Below are 25649 nucleotides of genomic sequence, written 5' to 3'. Positions count from 1 at the left end.
GCTATTTCTTACGCACGCACACACACACACTCTTTGGTTAGTGTGTAAGGTGTTATGGATGATTTCTTGCACACACACACACTGGTTAGTGTATAAAGAGTGACTGGCTATTTCTTACACACATTGGTTAGTGTGTAAGATGTGACTAGTGATTTCTTACATGCACACATACACTGGTTGGTATATAATATGTTACTGGCTATTTATTACACACACTCTTTGGTTAGTGTGTAAGGTGCGACTATTTCTTACACAGCTGCGTTGGTTAGTGTACAAGGTGTTACTGGTGATTTCTTACACGCACACACTGGTTAGTGTTTCAAGAGTTATTGGCTATTTCTTACACACACCTTGGTTAGTGTGTAAGGTGTGACTGGCTATTTCTTACACACATGCGTTGGTTAGTGTACAAGGTGTTACTGGCTATTTCTTACACACACACAGAGGTTAGTATATGAAGTGTTACTGGCTATTTCTCACACACACACGCTGGTTAGTATATAAAGTGTTACTGGGTAGTTCTTACACACCCGTTGCTTAGCGCGTACGGCCTGACCGGTTATTTCTTACACACCACAACTCCCCCGCCCCTCCTTGCAGCCGAGCCCGCGCATGCGCACCGCTCCCCGGTGCCGGACTCCAAGTCCCAGGCTGCCCCGCGGCGGGGCGGACGGGGGCGGCCAAGATGGCGGACGGGGTGTTGAGCCCCGGCGTGAACCTGGAGGCCTTCTCGCAGGCCATCGCGGCCATCCAAGCGCTTCGTTCCAGCGTCACGCGCGCCTTCGACTGCCTCAAGGACGGCATGCGCCACCGGGAGACGCTGGAGGGCCGCGAGAAGGGCTTCGTCTCCGCCTTCCAGGACAGCCTGCACTCCGTCAGCCGCGACCTGGGGTGAGCGGGGCGGGGCTCGGCCTGGCCGGGCTGGGGGGCGTCGTCTCCTCCCGCTCCTCCCCTTGGCAGGAGCAGGCCCCAGGCTCCCTAAACCCCGTGGAAAAGGGACACGTGGGATGTGCGGCAGCCCCCTTTATGCCTCGCTGCCCTGGCCTGAGAGTGGAGCCGACGGGCCCTAGGGAGAGCCATCCTGCCCGTCCTTGGGGTGCCTGGTGTGTAGCTGGCGAGGTCTTCCAGGGTCTGGGGTTGGGGGTCGTAGCCCCTCTTCTAAGCGACCTTCCTGAAAGCCACCCCCCCAATGGAGCGGATGCCTGGATTTGCCATGGGGGCAGCTGGTGGCATCGTTGCCACAATATGTTAGAGGAGCTGATGTGAAAATAACCTCTGTTCTTGTTGGAATAATGTTGGCCTGTATTTGCTCTCCTTGCTGTTTGCTTCCTAGCATAGGGCTCAGTTCTGCCAAGGGATTGTCCATATGGATGGTTAATACCGGTAAGGGGCCGCCAGACTCTGTAGGGAGCATTAATACCGGTAATGAGCTGCCGGGATCGATGGGGAGCATTAATACCGGTAAGGGGCCACCTGCATAGGTCCCTTCTGGTCTGTCATTTCCGTAGCAAGATCCAGGCTGTAGCCTTGTCGAAGCCTCTTTGTTTGCCTTGTTGAAGGCCTGTGGTCTCTTTTTAAAAGGTTTTTAAGTAATCGGGTTTCTCCTGTGAACATTAGGAAACTTCCCAGGCACTGGGGGTGAAATCCAGTTCCCAACCAAGAGCAGCCAAGAACTCAATCCAGGCAAGCAGTGTTTAATTATTTCCTGTCTCGCTGCCAGTTGATGTGTTGCACTGCAACCCACATGCTTATATCAAGGGTGAATATAAATGGGCCTCCTACCTGGTTGTGCAAGATTCAAGTTGCAGAAGAATTGGATGACTGTTCACTGCTTTGTTAAATTTCTACCCTCACTCTGATTGGTTTTTCTCTTGTCTGCACACAGGTGTGTGTGTAAAGCTGTATTTTAGAAATGGCGTAGGATGAAGATGGTGCTATTCTTCCTTCGCTAAACAAATATGGTGACAACGTAACCTTCATTAAGTTGTTTTCAGAATTTCCCCGCTTTCTTTCTTAGAGACAACATTTGGTATAAACGCATTCCTGCAACATCTTCAATTTAAGGGGATAGGTACCTCCTTACCCAAAGCATGCACTGATTCAAACTGTATGTGTGCAGTCAGTGTTGGCTGAGGACATGGCACTGTCAGTGCTATTGGAAGCCTTGAAAATGAAGGTCAGTAACAAGCCTGAAGCTGCCTAGCCCCTGTTATTTCTTCTGAGAGCTACTTCCCCTTCTCTGTTTCTGGAGTAGTTGACTGGTGGACATTTAAATTTCAAAGAGAACAGTGGGGTTGAAAAGTGCTATGCACTTAAGTGATTTATGTATCTAATTTATGCCAATAACAGGGTTTGTTGCACTGTCATCAGTAGGCAACAAATTGGGACAGGCATTAGTGAATTATGCCTTTCTCTGATGTGCACATAAGTGGAGTACAACAGAGCTCTAATCTTTTTTTCTCTGTGTTGCCATATAATTGGGTTAAATTGTTTTTATCATTTATGTAGCATTGAGAAGTGAGGGAGGTGCTTTTTGGGCACGCAACAGCGTATTTCAGTTTTACAAGAAAAAAATCTGACAAACTCTTGTCTTCAGCAGATTTAGGGAATCTTTGCGTTGGTTTCAGTTGACTTTGTGCCATGTCCTGAAAGGGCTAATTTAGGAGTGTGTGGGTGCACCCCCACGTTCATTAATGCACCATAAATACGATGCGTTAAGTTTAGTACCTGTTATTGCAGGTACTATCTTAATGCACCGTAATGAGTGCTACTGCACATTAGTGCCATTTTTTATTGTGCTACTTAATGCATGTTAGACAAAGTCTATTGTGCACTAGCATGCTTTTTGCATGACACGCTAATGCACAGTAGAATTAGTCTAATGCACTTTTAACGTCTCGTGTAGACATGCCTAGTGTTGCAGGTACCAGCACATGTAGTCCTGTTTATTTTTGTGTTAGTAACAAGGCTGTGGTAAGAAAAAGAATGAAGTGGCAGTGGGAAAACTGTTTGGATCCCTTTAACAATTGATGTCCTGATTTCTGGCATTCATGTTGATAAACTTCATCAAATTTCCATTAAGCTTGGGATTTTATTTTTATTTGAGATTTTGATTTAATGCCTAAAAAGTGAGATGGCACTTCGTAGACATTTGTGAAAGCAGATTCTTGTCCCAAAGCACTACCTGAAGACAAGGCTAGACTTCAGAGAAGAAGGGTGCAAAAGTATTATTTCCTCCTTTTTGTACTTTCCATTTTAATTTGGTTGTTCCTGAATATGATGTTCTTCACTTGAGTCTGCGTCTGTGGAGACTGTGTGGCTCCTTCTCTGATAGGAGTTCGTGTTCTTACAGCAGCATTCCTTGGCGTAATCAGACACGGTCTAGACATGCCTCCCCCTTCAGTGTTTGATATAGATTAGGACGTGTGTACGATGCTTTTGAAAATACAGGATGCTTCCTTGCCTTGAGAACTTATAGTCTACACATCTGATTTGTGCAGTAGTACATTCTACTGGTTTGGCTGTGTTCAGCCCTTAATTATGAACTCAGTGTAAAAAAGTGAAAGACTTTTACATTCCTAGGCTTTAATTTAAAAAGCGTGGGTCCTTGAGAGAAACCAATTCTTTGTCTGCAGATGAGTATTGTAACAGTTCCAATAAGTGGAGGTGCTTAAGTTGGAGTCCTGCTGATTCAAAAGGGAGGTGCTGTTTAAGAGTGGCTCTGGGAACTGTCCAGGGCCTTGGTCACAAATATCTTGTATCCGTTGATCTATAGGGCCTGTTACAAAGCCAGTGTACTTACCCATGTTTCTAGGGAGGAAGAAGCACAATGAAGCAATATATTGGCAGGATAAAGTATTTTTTAACTCCTTGTTTAACACCAGCAATCAAACATTTGTTAAGCTGCATTGAGCTTTGGGCAGGCACTTCTAAAATTTTATGTCTAAATCGAAGCTGAGTTTAAAAGAAATCAGTAAAGGTAGATCTTATCAGAGTAAGACATGGTCCTTACATCTCCTGCATGTGTGTATATGCACATCTAAAATGACAGCTGTCACTGATTTTTTCTGGGATACTCCCAGATTTCATGGTTGTACCCTGCTGTCCTGCAGAACTCTCCAAAATTTGACTTTGGCCCTCATTTGAAAAATTGGCGTCAGATCAGCATCAGACATTGTCCTGACTGGGGCCAGACTTCTCAAACTATACAGCTGCATGACCTCCACAACTGAGTTAGTGGCCTTCCATTTCATTGCTACTAATTGCTGTTTGTGAACTAGTTCTAGATCTTGCTCCCTGAATGTTGATAGCTATGTACAGGACTGACACAAAAAGGTGGTATTTTCTTTCTTCCACTTCTAGTGAACTGGAACGTCTGAGCAATCTGGTTGGCAAACCATCTGAGAACCATCCTCTTCATAATAGTGGATTGCTGAGCCTAGATCCTGTACAGGACAAAACTCCTCTCTACAGTCAACTGCTTCAGGCCTACAAATGGTCAAACAAGGTAAAAAGAATGTGTATTAAAATGCTGAAATGATGACTTGATATTTAGCTAAGCTTACTGTTTGGCGTGCGATGCACATAACATTCGATTTGCCCTTTAGGCACATCTCTGTGTCCAGGCTGCAGAACTTGCCATAAAATTGTGGAGCAGAATTTAAGCTGTAATTTTCTGAATGTCAGGCCATGTTCTAATATTATCTTCTGTTTGTCTTCACATTTCTCCAACGGCGTCTTAACTGTGAAACACATGACTAACCTTGAGTGTTGTCTCTTTTGCTGCATGTTATTTTAGTGCAGAGATCCAACAAATAAATGCCTGTCTGCTCTCAGCCACAACATTTCCTACTGCATCTAAGGACAGTGAAATGCAGAGGCAGGGTCAGGAGCTGAAGGCCCCTCCAAACCTCCTTGCAAAAGAGAAATGGAGAGGAGATGTGTTGCCTTCCCCGTTACTAAAAGTTTTAGCTGCTTCCCATGCCTTTCCGTGTGTCGTCATCATCCCCTGTCTTGTAGCTGAAACCATTTATTTCCTGTCTTTGTGACGATTTTCCCAGTATAGGTCTGCTGTATAAAAATCATTGGCACAGCCAGTATCTCTGGACTGTATAAATTAAAGTGAATTCAGAGTAAACACCACAAAGAATACTGTGCAGAGCATAACGTTAACTTTCATTTTTGAATTTGAGTTAATTTAACTGTAACTGCTTTGGGAGTTTTGGTCTACTTTAGAACTCAATGTCAATTTAAAATATGATTATTCACCTGGCCCGCTTTCAACGCCCTTCAGGTCCCCTAGAAAAAAACGAATGGTTTCTGTGTAATATTTAGTTATGATAAGAAGTTCACTTTCCATAATCATGAACTCTCCTCCTTTAGTGTATTTAGAGACTTAAATTGAGCATATACTCTGCTTTGAGTACAGCCAGTGCAAGTTGTAGTGGATTAAAACTTGTGTCTTTTCTGCACTGAAAGAAAAGAAAAATTAAGCAACACAAGTTCACTCCTGACACCACAATACTTCAGCTTTGCTTCTGTCGTCTTGGATTTTTCTAGCATATGCTGACAGGCAGCTTTGTTTGTTGCCTTGTTTGAAACAACCATGTTGAGCTAATACAACTAGGAAATAAGTTAATTTATGACATGTTTTTTTATCACTAGCAAGAGGGTCTGCAGTTGGAACTTAATGACTGATTATCATGTACAAGACAGGGCAGGGTCCTTCTCTTTCACATCACTGTACAGATTCTGTTGCAGTAAACAGGAATGAAAAATAGCAAAAATTATTCTGGTCAGTGACATAAACAGGTAGATGTTGCGATTGAAGAGTATTTCCTGTGATGCATAAGCAAGACCATCCTTCAAACTCCAGAATGACGTTGGAAGTCCGTGTTTATTTGAAAGGTGGTCTGGCATTATTAAGATCCACACACAGAATCTCTCAAAGCCTTTATTACAGCCCTTTTTGAAACGGTACACATCTCTTAATATTTTGGCGGCAACTGGTACTTAGCAGTAAGATGCTTGATTTTGGGGAGGAACAGGAGGGCAGGGATTTTTTTTCAGTAGAAACATGGTATACAGATCCAGCCTATTAGTAGCACTACTCATTTTCACTTCGTTTCCTGCCATTAGTTTTAAATCAGACTCTAGGAAGGAAAACAATTTATATATGTATTTATTGATATATGTGTTGTTCTTGGAGAGAGTAGCATAGGAACTTCACACATAGGCACAAATATTTCTGACTATATGCTTAGTTCTTTAGGGATTTAGTTACTTCTTTAGAGAATGAAATCAATTTAATTACATGACTTGTAACAGAACACTTTAAAATATAAACTGTCCAAAGAGCTACGCAGAGCTGTTGTGCTGTTTTTTTGTTGTAGTCTTTGCTTCTTTTGGAAAGCGTGAGGCTTCAGTATTCTCTGCATGTACAGAGCCATTTAATTCTAGGGGGAAAATACTGTTTGTTTTTCTCCTCTGTTGCCTTTGCTACCTGACAAAGTGGAATAAGTCGATGAAGTTTGATTTAGGTAAATACAGGCTACACAGTGCATTGGTAAACTCCTTCCTTGGATTTCTAGTAATCAGCAGTGACTTCCTGCTGTGCTTTCAACACTTGGCAGTGGTGCAGAGATCACTTCAGTGCAAACACGTGTGGGATGGCTTTTGCTGTCCTCTGACTTTGGTAGTAGCAGATTCCAGTGGCACTCCAGCAAGAGGCTGCTGTTAAACATGTTCTCTGGACAAATGTAATAAGCATTCCTTTCAAATATATATATTTTTTTGTTTGACTGCCTCATCTATCTACTATAGGTGCTGTCTGTTTTCTGCTGCTTGGAAGGAAATTGTGTAGTGGCAATGTGTCACTGCTCTTTTTGCTGGTCTGCATTTCATTTTTAATTTGTGACCCCTTTGTGGTTGGCTTGTATTTTTGATGAGCTGAGATTCCCGTGCCCCTGCCCCTGCCCCTGCCTCTGCCTCTGTGATTGCTCATGCATTACTGATTGTATGAATAGCCACCTGGCTCCTAGCGAAGGATGTAGAGGGGATGGGAGGGGAGTGAGGTTGGCTAAAATAGGATTTCAGCTGACAGCTATGAAGGAAAAAAGAAAGCACTCATTTGAGGCTTCTGGTGTTGTGTGGTTCCACACACACCTGGTTAACCATTAAACCATAGGACTAAAGATAGGACACTAACTGGTAGTGTAGAAAAGAGCAATAAGAAGGGAGCTGCCTTGGAATATGAAAATGATGTGAATATACTTCATCTTAAGATGTTTTAAGTAGTTTTGTAGCATGTTATAGTTTTGTCTGTATTTGAAAGTGCAGGTCCTACCGCTAAAGGGAGATTTATAAGTGCTGCTTTTTTAAAATAACCTACTTACTTTCTGTGTTCAAATATTCATTCAAAGGTTTTGGTTACTCCTTAGATTAGCACTTTTGGCTCTCAGCCTTTTCTAGACTCAAGGCATCCCTCGGAAAATGCCAGCTGGTTTTTGCTTGTGTTATGACTATGGGAAGTTACAGAGCAATTCTTCCGATGCGAGTAACTTGGACCGCAACAGGCCAAAAGGTTTTTGACACCATGGATTCCTATTTGAAATTCCTGGGTTTGTCTTGTGAATCATGTTCAAGTGTTTGCACATCTAACTGTGCTAGTGTTGAACAGCACCCTGTGGTACTATTAAAAGCATCTCGCTGCACCCTAGGGTGCTATGGCACGTTGGATGAGAATCACTGGTCCAAAGACACTGCTGTTAGAATTTTTTTTCTATTAAGTATGTGCTCTAGTCGGCCAAGGTAGTTCAAGTCATGGGGAGCTTGTGAAACGAACCGCCCTAAAGCACAGTGTAATATTTTATTTTTTTTAATCAGTCTGTTTTTGCAGTTTATGAACATAAAGAACATAATTTCTACCTCTACTGCTGTTTCTTTCCCCAGCAAAGTATGTTCTTAAAATTGAAGACCTGTGGCACTTGTTGTGATTTCCAGTTTGGACCAGTGTTACATTCTGGTTCTTGTGACTTGTGAGACTTTAAAATGGGCAGTGGTTCTTCAGATGAGTTGCTATATATTAAATCTTGGCCCAACACCAATATAGAACAACTCTCCAAATTGGAATTTATGTAAATTTTGATTGCTGTGTATGCTGGACACCGGGGGTGAACTATTTGAAGTCAAGTAGCAATACTATGATTAGAAGAAGGTCTTATTTTATAGACCTAATTAGAAAAGTCTTTCTTGAGAATCTGCAGAGCAACACAGGAGATAAAGGATTCCCTTGACAATTTTAACCTTGCTTTATCCACCGAGTGTAAATGTGTGTGAGCTGTGATTAATGCATATTCTGTAGAGGACCACATTTCAAATGGCAATTACTGTCCTACGGCTTTGGCCTAGGGCCACACAGATAGATTATACGTAATAAACTGTGGTTTCAGAGAGAGTTTTTTTCTCTCAAAAACTTGCTTATGAACCGCAAAACCAGTTCTTTCTGGACTTAGATAACTTAGACTTGTCTGATTCAAGGATATGGCGAAGTGAAATTGCTAAAACTTTCCCTACACAAGGTTCTTCTGGCAGCTCTCATTATTTATTAACACCTGCTATCTTGATATTTACTTACTGAAGTTTATCCACTGGTTTTGCAGGCTGTAAAGTTGTCCACGTAATAGAAACAGCTGTTTGGGAGCACAAAACAGCTTGTCAAATGTATTAATTACCCACACGTGCAGCTGTGAAAGAACTTTACTTTTACAGGTGTTGTCTGACAGAGCTTACAAGCTTTAGTTGGTATAAACATAAGTCGAGGAAGGACTAAATGGTTTTGCATCCACTTTGGTTAAATGAGATCTTGCTGTAAGTACTGGGAAAAGTCATATGTATAAATTGGGTTAATTGCTGGTTGTAGAGCACTTGGAGACCTGTAATGTCTCCATTATTTAGTATTTAAGTCTAATTTATATAATGATTTCATTTTCATTTATTTAAGAATAGAAACCAAGTTCCTAATTGCAACTGAAGTATTATTTCCCAAATGGGCCCTCATGTACATTCTAATGTAATACTGAAGATGGATGTTGGATAACAAGAAAACAATGAGATATTTTCCTGTAGGAGAAGCGCTGATTGGATCTAAATATTGTTGGTAAAATAGGGAGCTCCTTGGAGCCAGAAGATAATCTTTTAATTCTCATTGAGCTCTTCTGCTAATGATAATACAGCAGTTCCTGTTTCAGTAATTGTGTGCATCTGAGCAATTGTGTTTTTGTACTTTGCTTGGTCTTTCAAACAGTTCAGCAATTTAAGGTTACAGTAAAGTTGGTTAGGGGCCTGACGTGTATTTGTGGCCCGATTTTTTTTTTCTTTTGTTATTTAGCATTTGACCTGCTGGGTGACATTTAGTTATTTTCTTGTTATCTGTGCATTTTCTGCATTATGTGAGAACTCACAGAAAGGTATTATGGGAGATAATCCCTCAATTATGCATTTGGCTTGAGGAGTTGGTCAAAAGTCACTCATTAAATTAGACTGAAATACTGCCCAATGCTGATTATGTTGTGTCTTATATATTTTCTGTACACAAATATTAAAATTACAGTAATTTAGCCAGGGTTGGCACTCAAAAGTTAGCAAATGCTAGAATGAGAGTTGCCTGTGCAATATTAATGCATCAATTAAAAAGGGTGGTGTTCTGGGGTGGTTTAGTTGATCAGTCCAGTTTTTGTCTTTAGCACCATTGCCTTGTTCATTGTGTAAGATGCAGGATGCTCAGATTGAAGCAACTCTCTTAATACTCAGGTCTGTCCATTTATTGTGGAATAGCATACTTTATTTACTCCGTACCAGGCAAATGCTGTGCTGCATATGCAATGTCTTCACGGCCTTTACAATGTCTAACACGATGGAAGTACCAGAGTCTCAAACGTTAATGGATTTGCCTATACAACATTCCTCTGAAGTAGGGTTGAAGTACGTGTAGAGTACTGAGGAACAGTGAGATTTCTGCACCAAATGCAACAAAAGTGTATGCTTCTGACTAGATTAATTTATTTTCAGAAGCTGAGAACACCTGCAGCTTCCATGGACTTTAGGAGGAATCGAGTGCTCAGCACTCTTACCTAACCTCTCTCTCTCTCTCTTTCTCTCCCTTTTTTTTTTTTTTCAAGCTCCTCAGATTAACTATCCAGAAAATGAATAATTAGTAGCCATCACTGTAATTCTTTATGTAGGTGACTTACCTGACATTATGTCCCATGACAACTGGCAGTGGAGCTAGGTTTTCTTGTATTTCAGGTTCCTTCCTTAACCGTAGCACCGTATATCCCTCTCCTAATTATTGAACACTTCTCATTTCCCGCTGCTAATGAGTCCAGTGGCCTATGGGTAACAGCATCGTTCACTAAGACATCTTGACTTGCTTGCTGTCTGATGTACGCATAGAGTGAGGCAGAGGGGGCTTACAGAAAAAAGTGGGTCACTGCGCAATTAAAATTGGTATTGTAATTCATACACAAAATGATATTGAGTACAGGACTTCTAGGGCTAATTTAATTTTTAATCTGTGAAAGCTTGTGATAGACTGTCCATCCTGCCAACTATAGCAATGTTCGAGCCTGGAATAAATGACCTCTGAGCACTCGAGATGTACCTGATTCTTTGAATCGGATACCTTCTGTGAGGTTATTGCTTGTATTGTATATTCATCCATTCTCTTTGCCCTTGGTGTGTCATTTTGTGTGCCCTAGCCCTGTGTATGCCTGAGGCAATGTCTGTTAAGGTGTTCCTGTTGATTCCTGTGCAAGGGTAAATGTACAGCAAGTCCATAAGGGTAGGTGACCAGTTTTTATAGGACAAAAACTTCTTATATTACAGGGACACTTTGAGGTACTTACTGCTCAATATTTGACTTCTCTGAAGCTAATAATCTGTTAGGGAACTTTGCTGTTTTATTTGAAATTAATGTTAAAGGGCGTGTTCATTAAGTGACTCCCAGCAACTGCTTTTCTTGCTCTATGGAAGGAATGATATGGCTGCCCTTCAGCAGCAGTGAATTTAAGCATAGGTCCTAAGCAGTTAAAATTAATCTTACCATCAACAAAATTCCTGTTGTACAAACCCAATGAAGGCCTTGTACAGTAGGAACTTTTTTCTTCCCTAGCAATAAATGGGAACACGTGTTCAAGTTAGTTTTTCCAACTTTCTGTAGACATTCAGTAGTACAAAATGTATTTAAATACTGTCATATTCAAGAGGAAAGTTACTTAATGTATGTCTATGAATTTTAATTGTAAAGAGATTTCACTATTTTGTACTGTTTACATGGCACTTTTTCTGTTTTGCTCAGTGATACTTGTAGATTTTCATTCTTGCATGTACATGTATATATGGTGGAGTGGGTAGGTTGTATGTTGATGGTAGTAGTTTTGCTTAGAATAGGGTCAAGATGATATTAAAAAGGGCTGCTGATGTAGCTATAATAATTAGAGACTTCAAATCAGGTATCCTCACTCTTTTATTGACAGGTTATATGATTTGCAGGAAATTAACTGCTTGGTTTACCTGCCTGTATAAAGGGAAGAGAAGTCTTGCAGGCTTTAGTAGTAATGACTAAGTCTTACAAATGCTTAAATGAAGAATGGTATAGAAGTGCAAAGTTTTATGAATTCACTTTTTAAAACCTAGATGTGCTAATCCAGAGTGTGAAGGTAAATGCAGCAAGGGAGAAAATGTAGTTGTCATCTATTTGTTGGGCCCAAGAAAGTTAATACGTTTGCTTTTAAATCAGTTGCATCTTAGTGTTATTTTATCCATCTTTCACAGAAATTCAGAGATCTGACTTTTAAGTTAATTACCATTAATGGAGTTAAAATGATTTTCTTACACTTAAGAAACAAGAGATTACATATTCCTTCTTGTTTATTAAATTACTGTGATAAGTTTCTTGATCAATTATTTGTGCAATTTCTTTGTTGTAGGCCTCAAAAATGAAATCAATAGTGTCTTGTAGAGAAATTCCAGACTTGTTAGACTGCCCTTGGTAGCTTGGTATTGATTAGACACGAATATTGGGTTTAACGGCAATAAAATGCCATTAAATGTTAACCGTAATAGGAGAGGAACACTGTTGAAGTAATTTTTTCATCTTGACTGTAAAGTGAAACACTCATTCCAAGGAACATTAATTTTAATTGCTGGATGCGCTCAAACATTTTGAATGTAATGCGGTTTTACAGTAGCATGGACAATGTAACTGAATTATCATGTTGGCAGTTCCTTGGAAATTCAGGCAGATGGCCAAGATTTTTGTCCTTTAGGGACTTTATCCTATAAAAATGCAGTGTTGTAATATTTTGATATGCTGTTGCAGGGGAATCCAGTTTTTTTTGCTGAGATTCATTCGTTCAAATGGGGACAAGATTTTTCCTTTCAAGCCTATCATAATATCAGCTGGATGATGCATGTGTGTGGCGCATTGAGGAAAAAAACTGTATTGTGATAGCTTGACCATCCAGTAGCCAACTGCTGAAGCCAAGTGCTTTTGAAGGTTACTCTTGAGGATCTGCATTTGCTGGTTTAAGTAGTAATGGTCATGTCACAAGTAGGATTTAGGACCTTGGTGTACTTTGAGTAGGAGGGATGGTTTAGAGAAGAGCTTGTTACTGGAAAAGAGTTGACATGATCGAAACTTAAGGCTTGTCTGCCAGCAGGAAGCTACTGCAAAACCCCCCGCAGAGTTTGAATTAAAATGCAGTGAGTATTCAGCTTTAGCACCCTGTTGGGATGTTTTTATTCGATACTAGCAGTGCCTTTTAGCAGTTTAGTTTAATTTCCTTCCACACTGTGAAGTATATCTATGCAGGGAAGCTAGAATATAATAGCCCAGCACAACTGCTGTAGAGGAGTTAGTATTATTTTCTTGTGTTGGCAGGTCCTTGGAATGGATAGTCCAGTCACTGGAGAAGCAGGTGACCGTAGCAGCAGTAGAAGTTAAAGTGCACGGTGTGGTTTTGTGCTGAGGACACAAAATTAGGAGCTGGGACACTTGGATTTTCTTCCTGACTACCATATTATTTTTCCTTGCGATCTTGAGCAACTTGCTTCATTTTTCTGTGCCTCCAGTTTTGTTATATATAAATAATACTTAACCTCCTTCCCGGGAGAGTTTTGGGTCTATATGTGTGTCAAGTGCATTGAAAGCCTTGGATAGAAACCCTGTATAGATGCCAAGTACTGTCTAGGTGGTCACTAATGTTCATTTGGCTGGCAGCCTGAAACAATGCCCTTTTTTATATTAATAATATTTTGGTCCTAGTGGGAAGCATGGAAGGAAGGCCATACAAATGTTTATATCTGGCGATGACTTGGGGATGTGCATACCATTGGAGGAGGACAAAGAAATTTCCTGGAGAGTCACCATGTTTTTAAAGGCTAGCTAAAAGCAGGAGGAAACTATATTAAAGAAGACTACTGTGATGATCATCCAGAAGAACAGCAGAAGTTGCCAGCAACAGTGCAATATTTATTAGTCTTCAAAATTTTTTTTAAAAAACTCCACTGAGTAGTTGAGGAGTAGAGAGGCAAATAGAGTAGAAAAATGATGCCAGTTATGCTCATCTTTTCATAGTTTCATAGTTTCTAGGGCCGGAAGGGACCTGAGTAAATCATCTAGTCTGACCACCTGCCATGGCAGGAAAGAGTACTGGGGTCAAACGACCCCAGCAAGGTGTTCATCCAACCTCCTCTTAAAGACCCCCAGGGTAGGAGCCAGCACCACTTCTCTTGGAAGTTGGTTCCAGATCCTAGCCGCCCTGACCATGAAGTAGCGCCTCCTGATAGCTAGCCTTTTCTTTGGGAAGGGGTATTTTCTAGTGGGTTGCTCAGGAGACCTGCATATTAGGACTTCTGGCATCTGTTCTTGATTCTGCCATTGACTCGCTGTATTGTAGACAGCAACCAACTTTTGTCCTGCAAATCATTACCTGTCTGCTTCATTGGGATCAAGGCTGAATTTATCTGTGTGAAGTCCTCTGGGACATTCAACAGAGAAGTGTATATGAGTTCAAAATATTGTCACTTTTGGCACCTGGTGGTAGTTAAAGCAAAAGGGAGTATATGTTTCAGAGGGTAGGACAGTGTATTCAGCTGGAGATTCCTAGCAGGAGAAAAGTCACAAAAAGCAGAAGCTGCTGCTTAAATGAACGTTTTCTCATTGAATGTTGGGGAACGGTATGGTTCGGATTAGAGCTGGCCAACTGTTGGCCTGCAGGCAAATCTGGCCCATTAGGTTAGTGTGTGGCACTTGGGCTCCTACCTGGCCACTGCTGCTCCCATTTCTCAGGCTGGCAGCCCAGTGGGAAGTGTGATGAGTTCGCTGCTTGCCCACCAGTGCCAATTGGAGAAGCTTGGGTGGGAGGCTCACGGTATTCACGCAGCATTAGTGGGTGAGGATTACCTGTGTATTGGTGGGAATGGTGGGGGGGACTGTGGAAGCAAGGAGGGGGCTTGCACAATAGTTGTGGGTGGATTGCCTGTGTGGTGGTAGGGAGCAGCAGGGGAGCTTGCGTGGCAAGTTTGTAGGGCCTCGCACTGCTCACGGCAGGGTTTCAGGGAGCCTTCATGGCCACTGCAGCGCACAGCCTATGTGGCGGGCAGCTGTCAACTTCAGAGCAGCTGAGCAGCCCTGCTTCAGATCATTGGTTAATATTTGCTTCATTTATACTTGCTAAATATGTGGCTTGCTATAAATATTTTGCTTCTTTTTACTGAAGAGTAGGAACCATCTCTGCAAGGTTTCATTAGCCAGTTATTTTTGGGATCGTCTGCTAGAGGAACCACCTGTGTTGTAATGTTTAAGCACAATAAGTGTTAGTTAATGGGAGCTCTAACACAGGGTTGCCGTGCCTTCCTGGGGTTTATTTTAACATTAAGGTTTGTGTATCCTCTTATGGTGAGTTTAATGTATGCTGGGTAATAAATGCTATTGTTGCAGCTCAGTAGATGCCTTGATGTCCCACAGATGCCATGCTTTTGTTACGTGAGCACCACTGTGCTTTTTCCTTTGTGCACAGGAACCTGTCATTTCATATTTACTGTTCTCTAAGATGCTTTCTCAGAGCTGACTGCAGGGGGACCTTAAGACCAGTGACTTTTTGGTCCTTGCCAGTAGACTTGCTCTTTGATTCATTTAATATATCTAATCTAACTATGCAGTACCACCAACCTGAGAAGGTAATTACCACAAATTATCTTTTAAACTGGAGGCAGTCTCTCAGTTAAGCACCATGCTGATTCTTTACAGATGCTCTGTAGTAGTTATTCAGTGGATTTTTTTTAAATTTGTGTGTACCGCTGGAGAGAATATTATGGCAACAACACTGGTTTAGAAATGAATGTTATGGCATCTTGCAGAACGTGCTCGAGAAGAACTTGAATACAGCGTTTGTAAGAATGTCGTGTTGAACGTTTGAATTTGAGAGAGAGAGGTATTTTATTTGCTTAAAATGCCATTTTTAAAAATGCCTTTAGCCATGCATATGAGTAATGTTTGCAGTTACATTACAGGATTTAATATTTATAAGGGATGTGAATGCTCATGTTTCAGGAAAATAAAATGAGCACAAGCCGCCTTGGAACGAGGAAGGATCTTCCTCTATGGACTGGTCATTCACGGTGAGGTGTCTTGTACTTTCCTTTGAATTTCCTGGTATCAGCAACTTTTGGAGACAGGATGCCAAATTGGATGCATCACTGGTCTGATCCAGTATGACAGTTCCTATATTCTTTTTCTGTTTGTTGAAGGTGGAAGATTTCTTCCTTAAACTAGAATAGTACAAAGCAGGGTAGTGATGGGGCATTATTTCCTATTTGCTTTTGGTTACCATTGTAGGCTCGGGTTCTTAGGGCTGATTGTAATAACTGAACCAACCAAAACTTCACCATTATCATTTGTTCCCTGTCCCTAAAACAAATCGCCTTTGCTCCTCTCTCTAATTTTCCTTTTAATTTCATCATTATCCTTTCTCTTTCTGCTTCCTTCCCCCTTATGCTATTATTTGTTTCTAGTTGATTCTTCCCCTTTTTATTTGAGTCTTAATCCTCTGTTTTTTGAGATGGAGGGGGAATGTGGTAGGATTTTTTTAAGGTTCCAGCTTTATTCCCCAGCCAAGGCAAGAGACAGTTGCCTTTGGCTGAAGGGGGCTGGGCAGACATTCCCGTGGGGACCATAATTCTGGCCTTACGTAGTTGCTGTTGAGTAGTGAGGCCCATAGAGGGACAAGTGTGCTGCCTTTTCAGCATACTCCATTCTTGTTAGTCTGAGGAGCAAAAACCCATGCTTAATCCTGACCAGTAATCTGCTGCCATGAGCTCATCCTGTTTGTCCTGTGCTTAACATCTTCCTCATCTCCATATTTTTCTCTTCCTTTCCTTCTGTCTGACTTCAGACTAACCTGGCTAACTACCTCTCTCTACTCAGGACTGTGGAAACTCTCCCCTGTCAACATTAGAGGATCCTGCTTGGGCAGATGACTTCAAAGTACTGCCCTCAAGAACCCAGCAAAATGATCATTGTTATTTTGCTCCTGCTAGCAGCACCCTTGAGGTGAGGGGTTGGTGGGATTTTTGTTACAAAATTGCCTTGCTGTGCCAGATTTAGCCCCTTGCACTGGTCAGTTGATGTGCATCTGCCTTTCTTGGTAAATTAAGCTTGGTCTTATATTTGGGTAAATGGTGAAGATGAGCAATTCTGTCATGTTAAAGATTCAAGAGAATTATCCAGGAATCCTTGACTTATGTCCCTGCCCCGCTTTTACTTTTAAACACCTATTCCCTCCCCCACCGGGTGAATAACTATTAATAATGCTCAGTAAGACACTCTAGGCAAAAGCAGTGCTACATCTGTACAAGGAAGAAGGATTTTTTTTTTATTCTGATCCCTTAAAATAATTCATATAAAATTTGAGGCCGCCAATGAACAGTATACATTGCTTATGCATTTGTTGTTTTATTGCTGTGCCCTGTGTTTCTCAAATGCTACAGTATTTGTTCAGGGCTGTGATTAAGAGTGCCATAAGCCTTACCATTCTCACTTTCCCTAATTATGAAAAGTGATACATCAATCTATGCTGCATTATAAATCACAGCCACCTTGTCAGCCGTTGAAGATTATTGAATGCTTTGAAACACCTTTATTTTCTAATGAGTGTTGTTTATGTGTTTCTGATAAGTATTAATGTCCTAGCTTTTATCCCATGTCGGGGGGGGGGGGGGGATATGATTGATGTTGCTCTCTTCTCCTCAGAACACTTCTGCCCACTCCCTTTTACTCACTTCTGCTCCCTTTCTCCTTCTGCTGGGACCCTGTAAACATTTTGGCCGGCTAAATTTCGCCATCTGCAAGTCAACACCCACTCTTCCATTCTCTTTCCACTGGAACTTTGCACAGTGCAGTGCTCTCGTGAGCTCGGTTAACACACCTTTAAATTTGTGTCTTCTTAAAACCAAATTTTGAGCTAAGCTGTGCACGGTTACAGAACCACGTGGCACAAGTTGTGCCTTGATCATCCTTGTATCCTAGAGTAGAAGAAAATTAGTTTATAGCAATTGCCAAATGTAGCGAACTGGAAATGGAATCTCCCTTGAACACATGGGACTTAGCGGAAGCCCCCTTGCATCCTTAGTGTAGCACAAAAAAAGTGTGTCTGTGGGTGTAATAAAAAACAAAACCAAAGAGTAAAAACCTGGCGTTTTTTGAGCAGAAGTGTTTTGAATATTGACTTGAAACGCATTGCTCTTGTGCTACCATAAACACTTTTATGGCAACACAAAAGCCAAGAAAGCAGAACTCAGTTCCCCTTGTTGTACCACAACAGCCCCAGATTCATGGCCATGATGCACATGGTATCAATTTGTGCAATTTTCTGGCAGCAGGTGTTTGTTAGGTTTCTGGCAGTAGAGTGTGGTTATCTTGCAATTGCTGATGCTCTCCGGTCTCCCCTGGCAGTCGCTTCAGGGGCTCCATCTTCCATACCCTGGGAATTCCCATTTGTGGGTTGAGCAGGATCAGGCCTCTGAAACCCCAGGAGCACCTGCCTGGGGTCTCCCATTTGGGACTTCCTGGGTGCCGGTTGACTGTCTGGTGCAGTCCTGGGGCTGAGTGTGGACTCACTGTGGTGAGGTCAGCCTGAGACCACATGGGAGCCAGCTTTCCCTGCTTACAGAGACGAGCCCTGGAGGTTAATTCTTGCCTAAGAGGGTGGACTCCTCACTGGGCAGGCCCTTCTTAGGCAGGCAAGTTGAAGCAAGCATTACCTGAGCTCCCTCTTTTGGGCACAGAAGCTATTGAGGCATTAGGCCAACAGAAATAAATATACAAAAAAAGACAATTCTCAGCTGACACTGGTAGTGCCCCAGTGCAAGTGGGTCTAACATAGGCAGACAGTGTTACAAAGACAGTCCCATTGAACTTCCAAAAAAAAAAAAAAAAAGTAGTTCTGCACAGCCTAGACGTTTGTCCCTGAGGAAAAAGAGACCAGACATGCATACAAGTGCCCTAGTTTTTCTGCAGATAGAGGAAAGGATAGGCTTTGGCCTCTACAGAGGCGAAAAGGCATTTATTCCATGTTGTCTCCAGTCCTCAGACCAAAATGTTGAAGGCTGCAGAGCATTTTTTTGACTCCCAAGTGTTTCAACAGATTCACACACACAAAAAAAGAAGCCAAGTGACACTGGAAACCTTTAAATCCACACTGGCTGTCATCAACAAAAGGGATTTTGTAACTTTGATGGAAATAAAGGATGCCTTTTCCAGGGATGCCTTCTGTGATGTGCAGGGCGTTATGCAGCAGCACCGGGGAAGTTTACGGGAGTGCTACTAGTGTCGGTAGCAGCTTTTGTTGAGGAAGGGTTTCATCTCTCTCCCTTCCTGGGTGGCTTCCTTATGTTTTCTCATAGGTCGTATCCAGACTTGCACCAGTGAGATAAGGATGGTCCAGAGCCACAGTTCTGTGAAGAGTCAGTTACCACCATCTCGGTGGATTTCCCATCTCATTAGAAGCAGACTATCCTTTGCCGGTTTTTCATTGCAGGAAAGACAGGTGAATTGAAGAAACTTATTAAAACAGTTGATCTCAAGGGAAGCATCCATTTGCTCACTTCTGCTGTTTCTGAGATTGTGGGTCTCCTGTGGGGATATTCTTAGTGACACTGTGCTTATGTACAGCTACTAGAGCTTCCTCTTACTCGTCCCTTCTGTCCTTGGGGATCAGTGGTTACATGGACATACTTAAGTAACTCTTTCCAAACCTGGGAAGGTGAGTAAAATGTCTCCAGCAGTTCAAAGGAAAAGACAGTAACGTCTGTGACCCCTAAACGTGTCCTCTAAGGCAGAGTTCCTCAACCCATGGGTCATGACCCAAAAGTGGGTTGCAGGAATGTATGAAAGGGTTGTGAACAAACTTTAAAAATGGATTCTGCTTTCAAGGGGAAAAATGTGAGAAGCTGTGGCTTTTCTCTTGCAGGCTGGCAGCGTTCCCCCTCCATCCCATACAGCCACCCCCTACCCCACACAGCGAGGGGCTGGTGGCAAGAGACTGGGTTGGGAGTGAGGGGCATTGGGTTGGGACTGGCCATTGATGTTTACAAATAGATCCTGGTCCAAAAAAGGTTGAGAACCACTGCTGTAAGGTATAAATGAACATCCCTGAACTCTTGTTGAGAGGGAAATACTAAGGTTTAGCCCTGCCATTTGGCTCCCTGTACCCTACATTTTTAGTCGTTTGGGGGATAACATGACTTGTTGCTCAGATCCTTTAAAAACACCCCTTTCGAGCCTACTGATAGAAACATTTATATGCCTTGGTTTTTTTCATCTCTGAACTTGGGGATAGTCTTGCCGTTGTTAGAGGTAGATTGGAGGTGTTTGTAAAACTCTGACATCTCAGATAAAAGCTATTGGAGAATGCAAGTGTTGTTGTGTTATGAAATAAATGACACATGGCTGGAGGTTTCATACTTTTATCTGCGTTGAAGTTTTGCTAACTTCTTGTGCCCTTCATATAAAATTCTGTTTAAATGATCCCCCTCCTCCCCCCCATTCGCCAGTATTGTTACTCCCGTTAGACTTTTTAATGAGGTTTTTGCTTGTTGTCTTATTATGCAGCAGGGCAGTTTTGTCTCTGATCTTATTTGGATTTTTTTTCTCAGAGCTGTAAAATGTAGTCTCCTTAAACTCTGTGCCAAACGACTTAATTGGCTGGCAGAACTGCATTTGGCTGAACCAAATTATTTTCAGTTTTACTAAGTTATGATGTGTTGGTAACTAGTTATGCTACAAGTCATGCCAATAACATAAAAACTGGTGGAGCAAAACTTGTTTTTTTTAAGGTATGGTTCCATACACAGTCAAATAATTTTGTTGGCCAGCAAATTAGATAATACTTGGTGCTGTGACTCGTGGAAAGTGGCACAGCAGTTCTGTGCTCAGCAATAACTGCATACTTGGAATGCAAAGATTTCACTTGGTGTGGAATTCCTCGCTGTTGAGGGGGCAATTCTGTTATCAAAGTGTAATCCCCTCGCTGCACGTCTGCTCTAACCGCTCATAAAAACTTGCAACAATGAGAGATTCCACAGCTTCCCTAGGCAAGTTGTTCCAATTCTTAACCACTTGCTTACTAAGAAAGTTCTTAATATCCAACCTAAACTTACTTGGCTGTAATTTAAAACCCTTGCTCCTTTTCCTGTCCTCTCAGGTACAGAGAATAGTCTACTCTACACCATCCTTTTTATAACTGCTCCTCAAGTGTTTAAAGACTGAAAAAAAAATCGTACTTAAACCAAAACCCGTACCTGAATGTGTGGCCAGTTTAGGGGACACTGTAATTCTGCTTCTCAGCCATGTTCTTCCATCAAGGCTGGTCAACCTCCCTGATAATCCTAAAATCTTTAAGACAAAGACGGTTGTGGAATGTGGGTTGCCCAAACCTTACATTTAAACTTGGGAAAATTAATAAATATTGGATATACTTTGTGACAGTTACTCTTCATTTATAGAAGCAGGTAAGTGGCTTGTTGGAAAGAATTTGCCTGCAGCTTTTATTTTTGTTCAACCAAAAAGATTCCGTGATACAAAATGAGATTGTCCTGTGCAACAAAAGGCTGTTTCTATGAGAAGTGTGTGAAACGAGGTGAGAACAGTTGTATCTTTTTTTCTCCTTGCTGATTCATGAAAGCATAGAAACTTGTTTTCAATGAACGCAACGTGTACGTGTCACATTGTTGTGTTTGAACATTTGCTTGGTGTCTGAGTGGGGTTTTTAATTCTTGTTCTTTTAGACATGCATATTTGATACCCCTGTGAAGAATGATTTGGCCCTTATCCAAAGATGAGCTCTTCTTCAAAAGCTTGTGCATTGATGATCTGATATAAGTAACTAAAAGACCCTTATTGAGTAGAATCAGTATTTTGTTTGAAGAGTAACATTAGATTTGGTTGGAACACTATAAGCAAGGTTTTTGAGGGATGGTAGTTTTGATGGGAAAGCAAGAGCATGACTTCAAAGAGTTACCTTTTTAAATACAGAGTACAAACATAAAACTGTCTTTAAAAACATTCAAGCTTGCACTCCATAAGAAAAGGAAACCCTCATTGCGTGGCTTCAGATTTGACCTTGTTTTCATTTTTCCCATTGTGCTTAGATTTTATAAGTATGCATCTATCAGCGTAGCAAGATTAATGCTCGCCATTCGGAGACAAAAGAATCATCCATTAAGGAGAGAAGGGCAGCCATACTTGTGAATTCCTTCCTTTTATGATAGTCCTTCCTTTTATGATACTCATATCAAACTATGAGTAAAATATAACCGTGCATTTTATGTTATAAAATACTCCTAGAATAATAATGCAATCATAGGTTATAAAAGTGCACTAATACTATGCATTACTTCTACAAACAATAAAATTACTTTTTTTTTCTTATGTATGAAGTCCCATTGAAATCGGTGGTGCAAGTGCCATTCCCTAAAATACCGCTGGGGGCACCCGCAAGCGGGCACAACAAGGTACAATACCTGTCTTGAAAAGCTCATGTGTGTATAGTTTTGCACCCAGATGTCAGCATATGATGTCCTAACAGTCACACCCATTGCATTAAAATGAATTCTTTCCGTTTGTCTGAACAACATTTTAATATACAGTCCATAGTATGACCGTATGCCATAGCTGCAACATGGAAGGTGAAGACTGAGGACAGGAGAGACAGTTGTCCGGAAAGCCTCTGTCTTAAATTGGCCATGATCTGAAAGCATTTGAGAACCTGAAATACAAGCACTGTGACACTTTCTCCACTGTAAAAGCCCCAAACTTGTAGATGCTTAAGAGAACTTCTTTATTTTATATTTATTTATTTATTTAAATCCCGGCGCTCTATGAGAGTGTTTTAATCTTAGACTGTGAGTGTGCCTGGGATTTTTTTTGGGTGGGGGTTGACCATCACAAGGAAACAGCTGAATCAAATGTATTCTTTTGTGTAGAAAATATATTTGTTGGGTCTTGAGTATGTTTCCAGTTTTGGTCTAATGCAGTTAGAGACGGCTGCTACTAATCTTGGACAAACACAGTTCAGTGATGAAAAACACCATATTCTCAGCTCAACTGTCGGGTTCCTGTCTTATTTCAGAAGTTGGCTTTTTCCTGTATTAAAAGAACTCATTCGGAGGAAATGTGACATTTGAACTTGCATTAAATGTGCATTAACCAACTTGTGCTTGGTTAAAAATTATTCTTTTAGTGTTAACTTATCCTATCAAGGTTGACTAGATCTTTTTTTTGCCTGCCAGTGAGACTTTTCATTGCTCCTTTTTTGGAAAAAAAATCAGACTAACATTTGCTGCCCTACCCATATGCTTTCAGTTGCATTCTATTTAGGGTTCTCACTGCAGTTGTCGTCACGCTGAGATTTAACACGTTTCTTGGCCTGCCTTATGGTTCATTTTTACTCTGAGTGGAGTTTTACATTCCCAGATTTTCAGAGGTGATGATTTAATTTTTGGTTATGCTGTTTTGATGTAGTTATCTGGTGTATCCTCCAAAGTCACCTGTAGTAACCAGGCAATTCACATAACTAATCACATTTGCAAGGTTTCTCATGATGTACAGGACTAGCAGATTCTTCTTGATTTTTATTTTTTCCTTCCTGATGGTTCCAGCTGCTTGCAACAGCACCATTTCATTACTTATTGACCACAGGACCACAAATGGGTCATGATAGAGGAGAGGTGGTAGTGTCATTGTAGATGAGACACTGGACTAGGACCCTAAAGCTACAGTTCAGTTCCCAGCTCTGTCACCAGCTTATTGAACAATGTTAGGCAAGTTATCCTCCCTCTGCATCCATTTGCCCATCTTTAAAATAAAGGTTATAATACTTAGAAAAATGCTGTGAGAGCTACTGAAGAAGTGTTTCATAAGAGCTGGGTCATTGGAGGCTGCTGGCTGTTTCTCCAGCCCAGGAAAGACTGACCCTAGGTGAAAGCAACTGAGGTTCATTTGCTGATGTATTTGATGGAAATGTCAAATGAGAGAGACGTTCCTGGCCATTGCACCCGGTGGCATTGCCTTGTCACTACATGTTGATAATTCTAACAAGTCATGAGACTATAGCTAGCTGGCACTAACAAAAATGATCTTTCTGTGATCACAGATAATGCTTTTGAAGTGGAAATGATGGAGGTGTCATCTCAATCAACTGAGTGGACTGGAATTGTCTTTTGTGACATGCCTTGTAAAGCACACTAGTCGTTTAAGGGGAAGGCGTACTTGGAAGACACAGAGTACATTAAAACTAGACCCTGCAAGAACTGCAGCTGTAGGATGGTTTCAGAGATCAGATTGCAGATCAGGAAAATATCTCAAAACTGCCCTCCTGCCTAATGTGCTTATCTGCTCAGCGGTGAGGGAAAGGAAGAATTTGACTCCTCTGGATCAAACGGATCTCTAGCTGTTTAATGTATTAATGTCCTTCCTTTTGCTATAACTGTCAGAATGTTATGGTCCAACACTTTGCCTGGGAAAATCTCCAGAATATTTAAAGTTTTCCTTGGTATTTTTTTTTCCCACAGTCTAAAGAACCTGACTTGGGACTGCTTTAGGATTAAGTGAGATTACTAGCATCTTTTCTCCATCCCTTCTGTGTACCTTGTATGAATACGTCCTAATAACTATTGATATTGCATTCATCCTGCAAGAAGCTAAGACCTTTAGTGCCTGCTGATGCTGCAGTTTTGATGTTGTGTTTTTCTTGCAAGTAAAATCAATCGAGACAAGTCTTGGTAACTTTTCCAGCAAAAAAAAGTGGCTATGACAAAAAGCTGTTGAAAGTTTTCTCCTTATACACAGGGCATGTTCTTACATCCCATACGAGATTGTTTCAGCAGAATCGATTGGTAGATCCACTAGATTTTAAAGGTTGAGCTTAATCACATTTCAGGAAGATTGAAGAAGATACGAAATTGCTGCTATGCCCTCAGTTGGCAATGTACCTTTGGTTGGCGCTCTTTGCTTTATACAGACTACCTCTTAATTTACTTAGCGACGGCAAGAGCACTTAAAGGGTACAAGTCAATATGTTTGCTTCCTCTTACAAATGAGGGAGCCAGTTAGTAGCTGGGAGGAAGCACAACTATCTGCCTTTTGGAGGACTGAAGGTGGAAGGGAGGATTTCCCCCGTAGACTCTGGAAGTGAAGGCTGTGACTGCTGTTCAATGGAGAGGTTTTGAGGACGGGTGCAGGCTCAGTGCCGTTGCTAGTTGATCCATGCAGTTACTGGAATTTAATAAGTCAGAGGCTGCGTTTTGTCCTGTTGTTTTGCAGTGTGGTGCTGTACAACAGATGGGTGGGAGAGACCGTGGGACAGTCTTGGTGGGTGGGGACTTTTGTGGGAATCAAAAGAAAAGCTTTCTAGTTGTGTTTTATGTGACAGCTTGGTGTTCTGCAGTTGTCCACAGAGACTAAGCTACTTTGGCATGTTGTTATGTTTTATAAATGTAGTGTTTCAGGATTGTGTTTTTATCTAAAAGGTTACTGCATCTGTATATGGCTCTGAATACATTCCGTATTCATTTCTCCAGCCATCAAGAAGGGTACAATTGCTGCACGACAGCAGATTGTATCAGCTGAGTACAGCAATGGCTAGGGAGACTAGGCCTCGCAACACTGAGGTATTCTGGTGGGACAGCAAGTGGTATCACAAAGTGCCAAAGGATGTTCTGGGGGGAATCTGAATTCAGTTTCTCTGTCCCTCCAAAAAGTGTAGAAATCACAAAACCATCATAATTCTTTTTATTTCTTTTCTTCCCCCCTCCATCTATTAAGATAAATAAGATTTCCAATACCTGCAAATTGAAGACTTTGAAGAAAGGTGGTGCTTATTACCATTTATCCATTCAGTAGTTCTTTTCTTATTTCATAGATTTCATAGACATCAGGGCTGGAAGGGACCTCGGGAGATCGAGTCCAGCCCCCTGCCCAAAGGGCAGGAAGTCAGCCTGAGTCACAGGATCCCAGCAAGATAAGCATCCAATTTACTCTTGAAGGTGTTCAATGTAGGTGCTTGAACCACCTCCGCTGGCAGACTGTTCCA

At 41.5% G+C, this 25649-nt stretch overlaps 1 protein-coding gene across 1 annotated transcript in view; it reads left to right on the top strand.

Moving 5' to 3' along the window:
• Positions 1-663: 663 nt before the first annotated feature.
• Positions 664-25649, top strand: part of MED27 (mediator complex subunit 27) — a 144062-nt gene continuing 119076 nt past the window's right edge. Inside the window, exons 1-2 of the mRNA XM_019540833.1 lie at positions 664-891; positions 4363-4507. Coding sequence (XP_019396378.1) covers positions 686-891; positions 4363-4507 — 351 coding nt within the window. The 5' untranslated portion in view covers positions 664-685. The remainder of the gene's footprint in view (positions 892-4362; positions 4508-25649) is intronic.

This window comes from Crocodylus porosus, unplaced genomic scaffold (genome assembly GCF_001723895.1).
Source record: "Crocodylus porosus isolate Cpor-Errol unplaced genomic scaffold, CroPor_comp1, whole genome shotgun sequence".
Classification (NCBI taxonomy): domain Eukaryota; kingdom Metazoa; phylum Chordata; order Crocodylia; family Crocodylidae; genus Crocodylus; species Crocodylus porosus.
Note: the sequence above shows the minus strand (reverse complement) of the source record. Positions and strands in the feature narration are given on the sequence as shown.